Source organism: Eurosta solidaginis, chromosome 2 (assembly GCF_040869045.1).
Source record: "Eurosta solidaginis isolate ZX-2024a chromosome 2, ASM4086904v1, whole genome shotgun sequence".
NCBI lineage: Eukaryota > Metazoa > Arthropoda > Insecta > Diptera > Tephritidae > Eurosta > Eurosta solidaginis.
This window is the reverse complement of record NC_090320.1, coordinates 27,831,990-27,848,628: the sequence shown is the minus strand read 5'-3', so window position 1 is coordinate 27,848,628 and position 16,639 is coordinate 27,831,990. Positions and strand designations below refer to the sequence as shown.

Sequence of the window (16,639 nt, the reverse complement as noted above, 5' to 3'; positions counted from 1 at the left end):
TTGTACTTTAATGGTGCTTGTTACCTGAATGTGCTGGATCTATATCCAACAAAAGACCATCAACATCGATACAAGGGGTTGCTAAGCGCAATACAAAACCTTATAGCTTTAGAGCATCCGCAAACCCAATTGTCAACCTCACATAAGGGGAATCATGTTAAAAAATGAATGTATCATATCGCAGGCGAGGCGAGTGTCTTAGCGTTAAGACAACAACAACATAACTCTGCTCTTTGCTATAAAAACAACAAGAACAAACTTTAAGTTATTAGAATTAAGTCGTCTCTAACGAAAAAGAAAATTCTGCTTTTGTAATTTTAATTTTGTAAGATCAGCCGTCGAGTTGCACCAGCCTAATACAGTAATCTAAAACTGGAAGGTTCCATGTTTGTAACTAAGTTAGGCAAGAGACAATGTCCACTCGCTTCAGTGCAAAACGATTCATCCACGGCTTTCTTAGGATCATAGCCACATACGTTGGTGAAGGTTGAAGTTGGGTAATTTGCTAAAAACTAACTGCTCCTGTAAAGTGCATTTGGAGTGTTATGCCATGAACTTACAGAACACCATCTACATAATGAGGCGAGAATACTCAGAGAGAGAAATGAGATGCTTACCAAACAGTTCCTGTTGAATACCCAGAAACCTGGGCATCCCAACAGACATCCGAGCCAACACAGCCCAGGGGCTTAAGGAGTCATCTCCGTAAGCATTATGAGGAAATACGGCACCAGGGAACTCAGCCATATGAAGCAAAAAACACAAACAGGCGTCGGACCTTTATGCCAGGAATTGCCCGGTGAATCCAGTATTCAAAAAACCAAAACTTGCGGAAGAGGAACGCACACTCCCCAGGGAAACGCGAGTCACTCTCGCTCAACTTCGATCTGTATACTGTAACAGGTTAAACTCTTACCTATCCAGAATCAAACCCGACATACTAAATGTATGCCCCGCTTGCAATGTGTCCCCACATGACACCAACCATCTCTTTAATTGTAATGTGGAACCAACGGCTCTAACACCCCTCACATTATGGTCCACTCCTGTTGAAACAGCAAGTTTCCTTGGACTCCCGTTAGAGAATATTGATGACAATTTGTGATCGGTCAGACCTATTGGATGGGGCGAAGCACTGCCACAACAACAACAACTTACTAAGAGCCGCCGAAGACACAACGACATCACTATTGTACCTGCAGGCTGAACCAGCAGCTGGAGAGGCATTCATTTGACTTACTGGGAAATATCTTTAAAGCCATAATACATCACCATTTTACCTGTAGGCTGAACCAGAAAAGCTCCAAAATTTAAAACATGTATAATTTGTACAAATTTCTTTATAAATACTTTCAGGCAACCCAATTGGATGATACAGATGTTTATACGATGCATCGTTTTGGTCAATTGGCATTAAAGCTTAACGCCATTGAATTAGCTGAATTTGCCTTTGAAAGGTGTTTACGTTGTAATGCATCACATTGGAGCGCTGCCGATGGTATGTTACGGACACTTTGTGAAAATCATAATATTATCGGCGCCTATGGATATGCATTGAAACTTTATAATAGAGATCCCTCTTATGAGCGTGCTGCCAAAACGCTTTACGAAATTGCTGATACATTCAAATATTCCCTACCACTTTGCGAAAATATCTACGGCCCCATGCCAAAAACTTTGAAACCACTCATTTCTTGGACGAAAGAAAGCGTTTTTCCTCGCAAATATCGTAATGAGAATATAGAAAATAATGAAGAAAATACTACACTTCCTACTGAAATTGTACAAAAGATTTGCATAAAGGAATTGAATTGGGTTACCGTGGGCCAGTATATAACCGCTTTGTATCGTTATATGCAAGCCAATGATAAAGTATTTATTGTACTTTTGAGTTTAAAAGATATGTTAACTGATAGCAATACTGCTAGCAATATAGAAAATTTGTCACAACACGAAAGTACAAGACAAGTAGACTTGGGCGCCGCCACAATTAGTAACAGCAACCAAGTCACATTGGATACTGCAAACGAACTACCAGAATGTAATAGTAATAATTTATCAAACCAAAACTCGAACATTGATTTTCCAGTCGGTTCCACTACTACAGCCGCTGCTACTACACAGCAAACGACCAATGATGGCGAACAAATAAAAAAAAATGCTGAAAATTCTGTAGATGAAGTGGAAAATTATGAGAAAACAAATGCTAGTGGCGATACTATCAATAAGCCCCAAAAACCACGCAGACGTTGTAGTGATTTACATTTTCTAGAACAATGGGGATGGCACAAAAATCGACGTTATAGCTCACGTAAGAAGACAACAACGGAAAAGGTAGAAGTGGATACTTCGATAAAAGGTTTCTTAAGTAGAATATTCGCCAAATATTCAAGGTAAGTAAATACGTACTCAATTGACTACAAACTTTCATTTATACCTATCTCAGCCGTTTAGAATAGCAAGACAAGACAACATCGCATGAAATAGTGCTATAAGTTCGCCAGTAGGATATTCACCACTCGGAAAGAATATATATATGTATAACTGTATTTTGAGCACGATCGAACTAATAGTAGCCGTGATTTTTTTACACGTATATACGTCTACGTTCCGCGTATAAAAACGCTTATCCTCACTTAGTTAAGGCTTAGGAGACCCATCTAGCGGCAACTAGCTACAGAACATATTGTACAGAAAAGCGGATACACAAACCTCTCTTGTATGGCTGTGTATAACATATCGCTGAAACGGTTGCGGTGAATAGTGGACAATTGTAGATGTTATTTCTTGCGCAGCAATTTCAGAAGAGTAGATAAAGTTTAACGCTTAGCAGTCCATATAAAGTTTAAGCGTAAATGTGTGCAGATGTAAAAAAAAACACAGCTAGTATTATAGATAACGTAATTGCATGTGTATAATCTATTTGCAATCCTGCGTTATTATTATTATTTTTTTTTTTGCATCGATTGTTTTCCTAGATTGGTATGTCCTCGTAATTTTTTCATGTTCTTAATTGTTTTACAAGATTTGCAGCAAAAAAGCTTTGAACAAATTCATACATAACCTTAGCTTAATTCACAAAATCCCTAACCAACAAATTTAAATTTTACAGGAAAGGCAAAAAACATTTTATTTTCACATTTACTACATGCGCTATAGCTCTGTTGTGGTTGGTTCTAACGCTTCAAAATTTTTACTTGTTGTTATAGCGATAAGGTTGCTTACCGAAGACTTTGGGGAGTGTTATCGATGTGATGGTCCCTTGCCGGATACAGATCCGGCATGCTCCGGTAACACAGCACTATTAAGGTGCTAGTCCGACCATCTCGGGAACGATTTATACGGCCACATTCAGGCCATCCCTCCCTCCCCACCCCAAGTTCCATGAGGAGCTGTGGGTCGCCAGAGCCTCGTCTGTTAGTGAAACCGGATTCGTCGCGGATAGGTGCGGTGGAACAATTGGGTTTGGAGAAGCTATATGTTACGCTGGCAAACTGAAGGTTTGCGCTACACAGCCCCTTTAATCTGTTATTTTAGTCGCCTCTTACGACAGGCACACATACCGCGGGTATATTCTGACCCCCTAACCCGCTGGTGGACGAAAAATCGGTTGGTTAGGGCCTTTGTGAATTGAACTAACGACTAACGATATATAAATCATTATTTTATTTCACAATCAAGCGCTACATATGAAATGGAGTGGCCGTTTGGTTGTGCCAAAAACAACGACAGCAAAAGCAGTGATGAAAAATGTAGCTCATGCCATAAAATAATGACCAACGAGGAATTTCAGGATATGTCTCGTGACAATTTTAACGAGTTAATTGCTAAACTTGAGGTGAGCACATTAATACATTTGTTATTTATGCAAAATTCAGCATAAATCTTTCTTAACTCAGACTAAAAGTCTCGATCCACCACTACTGGTATTTGAATGGCTCAAAAGTATATCAAGTTTTTGGACTAAAGCGCTGCCTGAGGACATACGGGCGTTATATCTAGAGATATTTTGCATTTATATGTAAGTTTGTTTGTACTAGAAATGGACGCAGAACTATTCGTTCCCATGTAGTTAGAACTGTTTTAAGTTGTACTGAGACCAAATAGAACAGATATTAAAAAAAAAAATTGATTTGTTTAAAACTAATTTGGAACCCATGTGAACTTAGTACTTAATAATTAAATGTCCCTACGGGGTATTCAAAACTTAAATTTTAAATATCGAAAGTAATGGGACATTTTATCACGCAACCAAGTCTAGTTAAAAATGCTGTGTAACGTTGAAAACACATTTTTCAAAAACTAACCCTTACATATTCTCTTATTTTCCACAGAGATAACTTTGATTGCTCACCCTGGAATCAACAAACCGTTGAAGCTATTGAAACATTTTATCGAATTTCTATATTGTTTTTGGAATTAGATTATGCTATAAAAAATTTGTCAAATGAGTAAGTTTATTTCAATTGCGACAATTGAGTACGTGAACGTCTTACTCAGCCCGTTCGTGTTATACCCTCACGTATCGCAAGCCAATTTCACTCAAACGATAGAAATTAATCTTTTAAACTAATCTTAAAAATTATAATAAATTATGGATCTAGTCTGTACACACTTTTTCACATATTTTATTTATACAATTCACCATTTCTGAGCTATTGCGATTTAAAAAATTGATTTCTATCACCGGGTCGTATAACATGATATGGGCGCTGATCTGATAACGTTTCGGAGATGGCGGCGTGTTTGCACTCGGCTAACATTATTCAAATAAACATTTTTACTATCTAATTTTATTTTGCAGCGATTTATCGCCAATATGGAAACAGGTCTTTGATCAATTAGCATTTAGATCAGGTACAGCTCTTGTTGCGCTAGGTCAAAAATTCAATAAATATAAACTGCGTATTATAAATTTGGAATATTTATGGTTTGATATACGCAATGAATTTGAAAAATGTATTGCTTGTTTGGCTCATATAGAAGAAATTATACTGTTATGCGATGGTAGCCAATTCATTCTGCATTTACCAAATTTAAATGCAAATTGCATTACAATAAATGCTGTACAAGAAGCGCAAAGCGATTTTAGAAGGTTCGTAAACATTAAAGAAATATATATGTATATTATACTGGGTCCATTTATTAACCGATATCGCGCCATCGATTTTTCGATAGGATTTGGGCTCTGGAAAAAAAGTTCCACTACGCATACCCAAAAAAATAATTTTCGAGCCTGTGAAATTTTATCGATTTTTTCGATTTGTTATGTATTTTTTTCATTTTCAAGGCTCCAAATCATTTTTTATGTATTTTTTTTTTTGTGTGTCAATTGACAAAAGCAAAATTGGCAAATGCAGTTTTTTGAAAAAAAAAGTTCCACTACGCATACCCAAAAAATTAATTTTCGAGCCTGCGAAATTTCATCGATTTTTTCGATTTGTTATGTATTTTTTTCGTGTAAATTGGCAAATGCAGTTTTTTGAAAAAAAAAATGTCTTTTATGGAGATTTAGAAGAATTTTGGTCAAAAAATCGACTCTTTTTTCAATGGCTCGAAAATTATTTTTTTGGGTATGCGTAGTGGACCTTTTTTTCCTGAGCCCAAATCCTATCGAAAAATCGATGGCGCGATATCGGTTAACTTTCGTCCATACAAATCGACCCACTCTAATATATTTATATACATATATGTATGTTAATATTGTTGTATACTTGCAGGCGTATATCACTAGCAAAAATACCAAAACTATTTGAGCAAGAAAAATGGCAAGAAGTGGTACAAATTATAACAGATAATTTAGCTTATGAGGTAGAAGTAGACGATTGCGAAAATTGGTTAAAAAATTTGAAAACTCAAGTCGAAATATTGTTGGAATCATTTTGGAATATGTCAGCTTTAGAGGTGAACCCCTTATTTTTTAATGATGTCAACGGCTTAGGGGAAGATCAATCTATCTTTGCTGGTAGTACGAAAATGTTACATCTCTGCAAATAATTGAGACACCACATTTTAAAATGGAATTTAAGAAAGCCGCCTCTGGAATGTTGTAGCAAACATTCACTGAGGTTGGTCGGTTTGTACCCAGCAGCCGAGTTAGTGCCCATCTTCCATGCAGTCCATTCTTTTTTTTTATTTTTTAAACTATATGTATGCTGATTTTTTCTACTTCTAAGGAATGCATGAAATGGGCTGAAAAATCTTTACACTATTGCATTCACAAATATATTAAAGAAAGTGATAAGGCACGTCAACAAGAATTGTGGGCTGTTGCTTTAAATTTCATTTATTCGTATATAGAAGTACTGTTACTTAATGAAGGCACTGATATTTGTAAGTTAAAAAAATTATTTATTCTTATCGTTTCAAATATTCTAACTATTCTCTTTATTAGTATTCTGTTTAGAGGATTTTGTGGCGCGTCTTGTGCAAAACACAATAAGTGTATTATCATTTCATCTAGATTCAAACCAGCCTCTCGATAAAAGTAATAATCCTGAACACGAATTCAATATGAAACGACCTTTCGTTATATTGCACCAAATTATATTGAGGTAAACTCTAATTTTAAATTTGTCTTAATCGTAAACACGGTCCAAAATCATTTCTAAAATATTAAAATAAAAGTGACCATTCGTCCCGAGTGGAGTATAATGAAGAAAAACACCAAAATGACGAAGGAAAAAAAAATTGGGAATTTGTATACCTACTCAGCTGAGGAGAGCTCACAGAGTATATTAATCTTGTTCGCATAACGGTACCCCGTAACGACATAAACTAATCGAGATAGATATAGACTTCTATATATCAAAATGATCTGGACGAAAAATGAAATACATTTAGCCATGTTCGTCCGTCCGTCTGTCTGTGAACACGATAGCTTAGTAAATTTTGAGGTATCTAATGAAGTTTGGTATGTAAGTTCCTGGGCACTCATCTCAGATCGCTATTTAAAATGAACGAAATCACTATAACCACGCCCACTTTTTAGATATCGAAAATTTCGCAAAACCGAAAAAGTGCGATAATTCATTACCAAAGACGGATAAAGCGATTAAACTCGGTAGGCCTTATGACGCAGAACAGAAAATTAGTAAAATTTTGGACAATGGGCGTGACACCGACCACTTTTAAAAGAAGGTAATTTAAAAGTTTTGCAAGCTGTTATGTGGCAGTCGTTGAAGATATGGTGAAATTTGGCAGGAACGTTACTCCTATTACTATATGTGCTCTAAATAAAAATTTGCAAAATTGGATGACGAACACGCCCACTTAAAAAAAATTTTTTTTTAAGTCAAATTTTAACAAAAAATTGAATATCTTTACAGTATATAATTAAATTATGTCAACATTCAACTCCAACGTAGAGATAAGGTTTCTTTAAGCTATGTTGTTGTTGTTGCAGCAATGCTTCGCCCCACCTAACACCCGCGACCGATCACAAATTGTCATCAATATCCTCTAACAGGAGTCGAAGGAAAATTGCTGTTTCAACAGGGGTGGACCATAACGAAAGGGGTGTTAGAGGCGTTGGTTCCACATTACAATTAAAGGGATGGTTGGTGTCATGTGGGGACACATTGCAAGCGGGGCATACATTTTGTATGTCGGGGTTGATTCTGGATAGGTAAGAGTTTAACCTGTTACAGTATCCAGAACGGAGTTGAGCAAGAGTGACACGCGTTTCCCTGGGGAGTATGCGTTCCTCTTCCGCGAGTTTTGGATACTTTGATTACTGGATTCACGTGGCAATTCCCGGCATAAAGGTCCGACGCCTGTTTATGGAGTTCACCAAGGACCTGCTTGTGTTTTTTCGCTTCATACGGCTGGGTTCTCAGGTGCCGTATTTCCTCAAAATGCTTACGGAGATGACTCCTTAAGCCCCTAGGCGGTGCTGGTTCATCAATCAGATGTCTGTTGGGATGCTCAGGTTCCTGGGTATTCAACAGGAACTGTTTGGTCAGCATCTCATTTCTCTCCCTGATGGGAAGTATTCTCGCCTCATTATGCAGATGGTGTTCTGGGGACATAAGAAGACAGCCCGTGGCAATTTTGAGAGCAGTATTTTGGCAGGCCTGTAGCTTCTTCCAGTGCGTAGTTTTTAGGCTTGGTGACCATATGGGTGTCGCGTAGCACGTAATCGGCTGGCTAATTGCTTTGTATGTAGTCATGAGCGTTTCTTTATCTTTTCCCCAGGTACTGCCAGCGAGGGATTTGAGGATTTTGTTTCGGCTCTGAATTCTCAGAACAATTGCGGCTGCGTGCTCACCAAAATGTAGATCCTGATCGTAGTGCCATCGACGTGGATGTTCAAAATGGTCGACATTTGGGACGTCCATGTTGTAAATAAGGTCGCGGAAGATTTAGTCGGTGATAATGCCAGGTTTCGCGGGGCGAAAAAACTGGAGAGATCAGGGAGGTAGCCGTTTATTTTATTGCATAGCTCATCGATCTTTGAGCCTGGGCCTGTGGCCATTATTGTGCAGTCATCGGCGTAGGAAACGATTGTGACTCCTTCCGGTGGTGAAGGTAGCTTAGATATGTAGAAATTAAACAAAAGTGGGGATAGAACACCACCCTGTGGCACCCCTTGTTTAATTCTCCTTGGTTTTGATGTTTCGTTTCTAAATTGCACCGATGCCTGCCGACCACCCAGATAATTTGCGGTCCACCTTTTAAGACATGGGGGAAGGGTAGACCCTTCCAGGTGTTGCAGTAGCGAGCCATGGTTGACCGTATCAAAAGCTTTTGATAGGTCTAGCGCTACGAGTACTCTTCTATGGTGGGGGTATTGATTTAAACCGCAATTTATCTGGGTGCTAATGGCATTTAGCGCGGTGGTAGTGCTATGGAGTTTTCTGAAGCCATGCTGATGAGAGGCTAGCTGCAAATTTGCTTGGAAATAAGGGAGCAAAATGGCTTCAAGCGTCTTTGCTACTGGCGATAGGAGAGATATCGGACGATACGACTCTCCTATGTTAGCTGGTTTCCCAGGCTTTAGTAGCGGGACCACCTTGGCCATTTTCCATTTCTCGGGTATAACAAAGGTGGAAAGAGACAGGTTGAAGACATGCGCTAAATATTTGACACCCTCTTTCCCTAGGCTTTTAAGCATCGGCATGGCTATGCCGTCTGGGCCCACTGCTTTGGATGGTTTAGCGCGACCAATGGCGTCCTCAACTTCTTTAGCGGTGATGGTGATTGGTGACGCGCTGAATTTGTGTTTATGTGCGTGCCTATTGGCCCTCCGTCTATCTTTTACGACCGTAGAATGCATTATATATTGTCGGCAGACAGCGCTCGCGCATTTTTTCGCATCCGACAGCACTTTTTCGCCAAAGGCGTTGGAAACTTTGTCTTTGTGCTTAGTCGGATTCGATAGGGACTTTACGGTGGACCAAAGTTTACCCACACCGGTAGAGAGGTTACAACCTCTTAGGTGCTCCTCCCATTTCGCCCGCTTGTGTTCGTCCACAAGCAATCTGATGCGTTGGTTTATATCCCTTATTTGGGGGTCGCCTGGATCAAGCTGTCTTATAAGGTCACGGTCTCTCGCTAAGTTTGCGGCCTCCGCCGGGAAGTGGGGCCGGATTTTGGGAATTCTCCCGGCGGGAATGAAACGTGCCGAGGCGGATTCAATGACCTTACGGAAGGCACGCTCCCCTTGGCGGGCATCAGTCGGGATCTAGGCAGCAAAGAGGTTGTCTGTATAAGATTTATATTCTTCCCACTTTCCTTTTTTGAAGTTTATGAAAGTGCGTTTTTCGGTGACGATGAAGTCGGCGGTACGCTCGAGCGAATAGGCAGGTGGTCGGATGCCAATGTTACCATCGGCTGCCAGTTGACGCAGTTTACGAGTTCTGCGCTCACGATTGAGATATCTGGCGAACTGTGACAGCTTCCTACCATACGTGTGGGGGCGTCTCCGTTGATTGTGCAGAACGTCGTTTCTTCTATTTGATCCGCCAACATCTCACCCCTACTGTCAGCCCGCAAGTTTGAGTGCCATAGATCGTGGTGGGCATTGAAATCGCCTAAGATAATGCGATTGTTGCCAGTGAGTAAGGCTCTGATATTAGGGCGGTATCCACTGGGGCAACAGGTGGCAGGAGGGATGTAGATGTTGATGATTTCTAGGTTTGCATCGCCAGACCATACAGATAGGCCTTGACGTTCTAAGACATTGTCCCTGCGGTCGATGCCAGGATCAAAATTATATATTTGCACAGAGTGGTGTATGATAAACGCGAGGCCGCCTCCATTTTCGCTCTCGCGGTCTTTCCTGTGGACATTATACCCAGAGCAGGTCTGCAATGCAGATCTTGCTGTGAGTTTAGTCTCTTGAATCGCAGCAATGCGGATGTTGTGCCGCTTCATGAAATCGACTATCTCCGTAATCTTCCCAGTTAGTCCGTTACAGTTTAACTGCAGAATTCTGAAGTGCATAAGGGGAGACGCCGCCACTCTGGGGGTAAGTGACGGGTGACTACGCCTGGGTTGTGGAAGGCCAGGACGCAATTGCTGTTGTGGCCCTGGGACTGGGCGTCCTTGGGCAAGCATTGGGGTATCCGGATGATTTGGGTTTGCGACCTGGCAACATGGCGCGATGAAACCCGTCGGGGGTTGCCGTCGCGGAGACCAGAACACCTAGGAAAGTGGCACCACCCAAGGCAGGAGCTGCATGAGGCGGATGTCGCAAACATATATATTCTGTGCTGGCAAACGGTGCAAACGGAGGTAGGGACCAAGAGTCTGTTTCCCTGACCTGCACGATTGCTGCCGGAAAAGAGGGGGAGAAGACGGGGGCAGGGGCTGATGCTCAGCATTGCTACCGACTATACTACGAAGGTAGTAGTTATAGGTGGTAGCAGCTGTGTGAGTTGTTGGCGCCGTGGGGCGCGAGCGGCAGCGGGTACTTGTTGTGGCTTGCTGAGCAGCGGGGCTGCTGGAAGGTAGTGGGGGGACGCTTAGGCGTAGACTACGGGACGCCCTTGGGCGTGAACAGCAAGGGGCCACAAAAGATTTATAAAAGTTACGTGGACGTCGGGTTTTGGGATCAAGCCCAGAACAACCTGTCCGATGCAACCATCCCTTACACGAGATACACTGAGCAGAGTATGACCGTCCTAAAAAGATTCTTTTCCGGCAGATGCAGCAAAACCATTTCTCAGGACCGGGGTCAGGAGACGGACCCGGATTGGATTCGATGCCTTCCCGGAGTAAGAGAATATGGAGCAGTCCTGCTGCAAGGAGCTGCTGGGAGGATGACGGATGCGTCCCTCCCACAAATTAAATGGGGTTGCACTGAAATGACAGTCCTTGGTCGGGAAAAATCCCGAGTCGCTCCGGTACATAGAACCGACTGCCTTGGGAAGCGTTATAAGCGTCTTTAAGCTATCCTGATCTATTACGTTATAGTGCGAATAAGAACAAGGTTTATTCCACCTTACAGTGCAACGTTTCGCCAAATTTCCTTGGCATCATCAGGGGCGAAATTTTCTATTTATTTCATTAATAAAAACAACAAGATGTTTGTATTTCGAAGAAGAAAAATGCAACAAAGTGTATATTGGGACGACCAAACGAGCTTTATATACGCGACTATCTGAACATGAAGCCGATATATGGAAACAAAAACAAAGCACAGCATTAGCGCAGCATGCAATAACAAACAATCACCGAGCTGACTTTGCAGGCGCGAAAGTTTTAGATAAGGAATTGAGAGAAAGAAAACGATACACTTTAAAGAGCCTACGAATACTGTAAAATATAGAAAAGACAATCAACAGGAAGGAAGATACTGACAATATTGCCGCAGCTTATTTATTATGTTTATAGTGTTCAGTGTGACAAAGTGTACTACAAGTCGATGGTACCGATTTTTTTTAACTTTTATTGTAACTTTTATTTAATTTTCACCTGTAATTTTGTCTACCGCCATATCTAAAGTAAGTTGATATTCAAAAATAACCCGTAATTGTTCAATCTGTTCACTGTGTTTATCTTTAGATATATGTATATACACAAACATTCAAAAGAAATTTTGAAAATTTCATTATTGTAACATTTTTGTATTTCTTGATGTTTTTATTAATAAAATAAATAGAAAATTTCGCCCCTGATGATGCCAAGGAAATTTGGCGAAACGTTGGGCTGTAAGGTGGAATAAACCTTGTTCTTATTCGCACCATAACGTAATAGATCAGGATAGCTTAAAGAAACCTTATGTCTACATATCACATACTGATCGGAAGAAAATTATTCAATCAATTTCAGCATTTGTCTCCAAAGCTCTCAGCTGAGTATGTAATGTTCGGTTACACCCGAACTTAGCCTTCCTTACTTGTTTGTATTGAATTTCGAATGAATAGGAACAATCTCCTATTAAAATACTTAAGTTTTCTGAATATGCAAAGGGTTATTTTAAAATTCAATACGATGTTCTTACTTACTTAATTGGCCTTTAACCGTTTAAACGTTTTCGATTTCCAGAAAGTGCGCCAGTCGCTTCTTTACTTATCGAACTGACGCCAATTGGAAACACCAAGGGAATTTAAATCGTTTTCCGCCTGGTTTTTCTAGTGGATTGTTTCCGTAGGCGGGTTTCTATAAAAAATCATTCTTGGCTGGAGCATCATTCGCATAGCATGGCATAGCCAGCGTATCCGCTTTGTTTCTTTTGCTGGACTATGGAGATGACTTGCCGCACAGTGGCTTAAGTTGTACTGGCAAGCAGGATATTTTTTTGTACAGTTTATTATACTCAAATTATATGAATTATAGTCTACAAACTCTTTCTAAGCGGGGTCGCCCATCGGCAGTGTTTGGCAAGCACTCCGAGTGTATTTCTTCCATGAAAAGCTCTCAGTGAAAACTCATCGGAGTCGGCATTAAACAAGTAGGTCCCATCCCGCCAGTTTGTAAGAAAAAATAGGAGCACGACGCAAATTGGAAGAGAAGCTCGGCTTTAGATCTCTTCGGACGTTATCGCGCCTTACGTTTATTATTTTTTTTTTATAATCTACAAACAAAAAACTCGTGGTCTACCAAAATCATCTCAACATGGCCATTGTGTTCCCCTTATAAAAAATTAAAAGAAACAAGATCTCTAATGAACCATTTTTGTTTTATCTTAGAGATGAGAACAACGTTTTAACTGTAGTCAAACCGAAAACCGCAAACAATGCCGAGGAAGAAGAAGATCCTTTACCTGGCTCATTCTCGCTACTATTTACAGCGCATGACTTTTTAGGCAAATATCAATGTTGTACTCGTAATAATGGTGAATATCTCCATTATATACTAGATATTATTGTACCTATAATTAGAGCGCCACTATATGATTCATGTCGCGATACACTTTATGAATATATAGAACAGGTAAGTATACTAATAATTGCGTTAGCTAAAAATATCAAATAAAAAAAAAATTATCTTTAGGTGACATTCTGTTTGTATGGTTATCCACAAAAGAAAGCTCGCTCTCGCCATTTAGAACATCATGAGGCAACAAATGTCGAACTGACATGGACGAAAGCAATACAGGCATTTGATTTGTATAGGCCTGAATGCTTACCGGAAATTAACTCTTATAAACTTGAATCGATAACAGCTGATTTAGAACAGTTTTTCTTAAAAATCGTTGCTATAATGCCAACCGAATTGGATCCTACACCGCAAACTACAAAGATTTTAGATTTTATAAAAGGAAATAATTTTAATACACTCGAACCGGCCCACACATCATTGCCCTATAAAATACGAAGCGTATTTTATTTACTAGCTGATTATTATTTTAAAAATCGTGATTTCTCCAAAGCAATTAAATATTATACACTAGATTTAACAATAAGTCCAACACGTTTCGATTCGTGGGCTGGCATGGCATTATCTAAGGCGAGCAAAATTGAAACGCGTCTAAATTGCTTGAATCCTTTAAAGTATGTGGAAAAACTATAGCTGGTTAAGAAAATATCCAAACATTATTTTTCTTTAATCTCTCTTTTTCTTATACAGTCCGAATAATGTACTAGCTGAGTCGGAAGATACGATACGTTGTTTTGAAATGTGTATATGCTTGAATCGTCGACAGATTTTACTTTGGATTGAATATGGCTCATTTACATATACTCTACATTCCTATTGCTCACGACAATTAAAGAATTCACCTGATACCCTAACAGCAGAACAGTGAGTTAATTTTTTGGTTTATAGTTATTATTATATTGTTGGCTGAATGCAAAGTCTACAAGTTCGCTTTACCAACTTTTTTTATATAACCCCCTATCTAAAATTTTTTAAAACGCCCTAGAGCGTCTCAGCGAAAATGTATTGTTCTTCGAACAAATTTTTAGATAGTATTTCAATCATTTGTTTAGACATTCAGCCGTTGTTGTTGTTGTATTAACAATGCTTCACTCAACCGTCGATATAGTACACGTAGCTACATAAATTGAGAGTACGTTTTCTCTCTTCCCTATCCCTTATTTTATCCGGATTTCAATGCTGTCATAGAACAAGACTCCAAAAATACGCAATGAGAGCTCAGTTGTGTTATGGAACGCTGACCCCTACTCTATATTCTTCTCATATTGTCGTAGCGATAAAGGCACTCCCCAAAGGTTTTTGGGAGTGCTATCGAAATTACCAAATTGAACCTTATAGGTCAACCCTCCCCCACCCCCTGATTCCGTGGAACTTGTGGTCGTCAGATCCTCGGCTGCTAAAGAAACAGGATTCGGCGCGGGTAGGTGAGGTTGAGAATTGGGTGAGAGAAACTATAAATTGCGCTAGCAACTCTTTGAAAGCGTTGCGCTTCACAACCCTGGAATGATTTTGGTATTTTAGTCACCTCTTTCGTTAGGCATTCCTGCCGCGGGTATAAGCCCCATAACCCGCTGGGGTTATCCCTTTCTCTTTCCCGCCCTCCCTCCATTTTCATTCATTTCCATCTCCCAAAAAGCGAGTAACTCAGTCGCCCTGCTCTATCTTGTATATGTTTTAGCATTTCTATGTAGTCTATAAGTTTCTGATAATAAAAAAAGGGTGTCTGATACATGGGATTTGAATTTGAAAATAGTGGCTCCAAATAAATAAAACGTATTCTGGGTTTTTATAGTTATAGCAGTTTTCATAATGCTCAAAGAAATAAATTTGTACCATTTTTCGAAAATGTTACCCCTTTTTAAATCGTTTTTTTTAAGGTCATCACTGCTACAAGCACGCAAGGGACGCGTTTTGAATATTTCTAATAACTGCTTCTCATTAGCTGCTGCTTTGCAAAATTCCGAAGAAACAGAAGATTTCGAAGAAGAGAATGAAGATGCGCACGAAGAAAAATGGCTGTGCCAGTATATGCTCGGGAAAATCGCTGAGAAACAGAAAGATCATCCGAAAACATACTTGAATTGTTATTTGCAGGTAAAATAATTGTACAAAAAATTAATAAGCAAAGTGTTTGATTTAAAAATAATATTCTAGGCCGCCAATAATCTATACGAAGCAAATGCTACCTATCCCATTAAAATTAATCACAGCAATCCAACAACATTATCTGTTGAGGCTTTGGAAGTTTTCTATCGCACCAATGCAGCTATTATTAAATTTCTAGCAAAACAAAAAGAAATCTCTAGAGATATTGGTAATCAAATTAGTAATGTTTTAAAGAGCTTAGCGAGCAGCCCGTTTGCATTTAACAAAGCAAAAATCGATGGTATGTATGCTATTGCAAAATAGGTATTTTCTTTTCTTAGATCTTGTTTAATATCTTTATAGGAAATAGTTTAAATGCTTTAAAACGCAAAGTGATTGTTGACAAAACCGAACAAGTTCAATTGTTAAAAACATGCCCAAACAAAAAGCCCAACTGTGATCCAAATTGCAGTGGAAGTACACGTGCGGAAGCACCGAATGAAAATGTAGAGGAACAAATGCCGAAAGACTGCCTAACAGAGCCAAGTAAAGTGATTGTACAACAAGCTCAGGAATTAAATATCGAAAAAGCCACAACATCTTGTAAGAGCAATCCTTCTCGTCGGGAATCGGAGGTGAGTACTCATCACACAGTTTTCATCGCATTTTTTTAGATTCCGTTAAAAAAAATTAGACATAGAAAGTTTACATTTTCTCGTAAATTGTTCTGTTACAGCCGTTGCCTAAATTACACAGGCCGACAAAATTTAATCAACATTCAGACCCAGAAACCAGACTATATATTTCCGAAGGTTTATGATGCGCTGAATCCAAATCTGGCCTTAGAATTGCTCTATCAGCTCTGCTTTTCGAGATATCCTGTCCTAAAAGTGCAAAAAACAATTTTTCATGTTTCTTCAGGAGATACATGGGGGTTGGTGGATTAGAAGTTAAGTTGGTTAGCCCACTTGTGGCAGATATCTAGATAAAAAAAAAGACTTATTTTAAGAAAAATATGCGAGTAAACGCTGTCCCCAGGGTTAAGTGGGTTAGCCTGCTTGAGGTATTATATGGGTGGTTTCTAGGGGTCAGGGCTGTGTGTGACCCGGTACCCGAGGGTTAGATGGTGTAGGGGTGTGGTGAGTTAGCACACTTATGGTGTGAGACAAAATTTTAAGAAAAATGAGACTCAATCAAGAAAATTAGTAATCGACTATATCATGTTTAT

General features: G+C 39.5%; 1 protein-coding gene across 2 annotated transcripts in view; it reads left to right on the top strand.

The window, feature by feature from the left end:
* The window catches only part of LOC137239460 (calcineurin-binding protein cabin-1-like), a 61,716-nt gene that overhangs the window by 1,017 nt on the left and 44,060 nt on the right, over positions 1-16,639 (top strand). The window contains exons 1-15 of one of the 2 annotated variants that reach the window (XM_067764783.1): positions 804-1,282; positions 1,357-2,393; positions 3,682-3,838; positions 3,900-4,021; positions 4,335-4,451; positions 4,805-5,095; positions 5,721-5,904; positions 6,177-6,333; positions 6,395-6,554; positions 13,137-13,380; positions 13,441-13,940; positions 14,017-14,190; positions 15,204-15,420; positions 15,481-15,712; positions 15,775-16,046. In XM_067764783.1, coding sequence (XP_067620884.1) covers positions 1,390-2,393; positions 3,682-3,838; positions 3,900-4,021; positions 4,335-4,451; positions 4,805-5,095; positions 5,721-5,904; positions 6,177-6,333; positions 6,395-6,554; positions 13,137-13,380; positions 13,441-13,940; positions 14,017-14,190; positions 15,204-15,420; positions 15,481-15,712; positions 15,775-16,046 — 3,831 coding nt within the window. In that variant the 5' untranslated portion in view covers positions 804-1,282; positions 1,357-1,389. Of the gene's footprint in view, positions 1-803; positions 1,283-1,356; positions 2,394-3,681; positions 3,839-3,899; positions 4,022-4,334; positions 4,452-4,804; positions 5,096-5,720; positions 5,905-6,176; positions 6,334-6,394; positions 6,555-13,136; positions 13,381-13,440; positions 13,941-14,016; positions 14,191-15,203; positions 15,421-15,480; positions 15,713-15,774; positions 16,047-16,639 lie in introns of those variants that run through there. The other variant, XM_067764782.1, reaches the window with a different exon arrangement.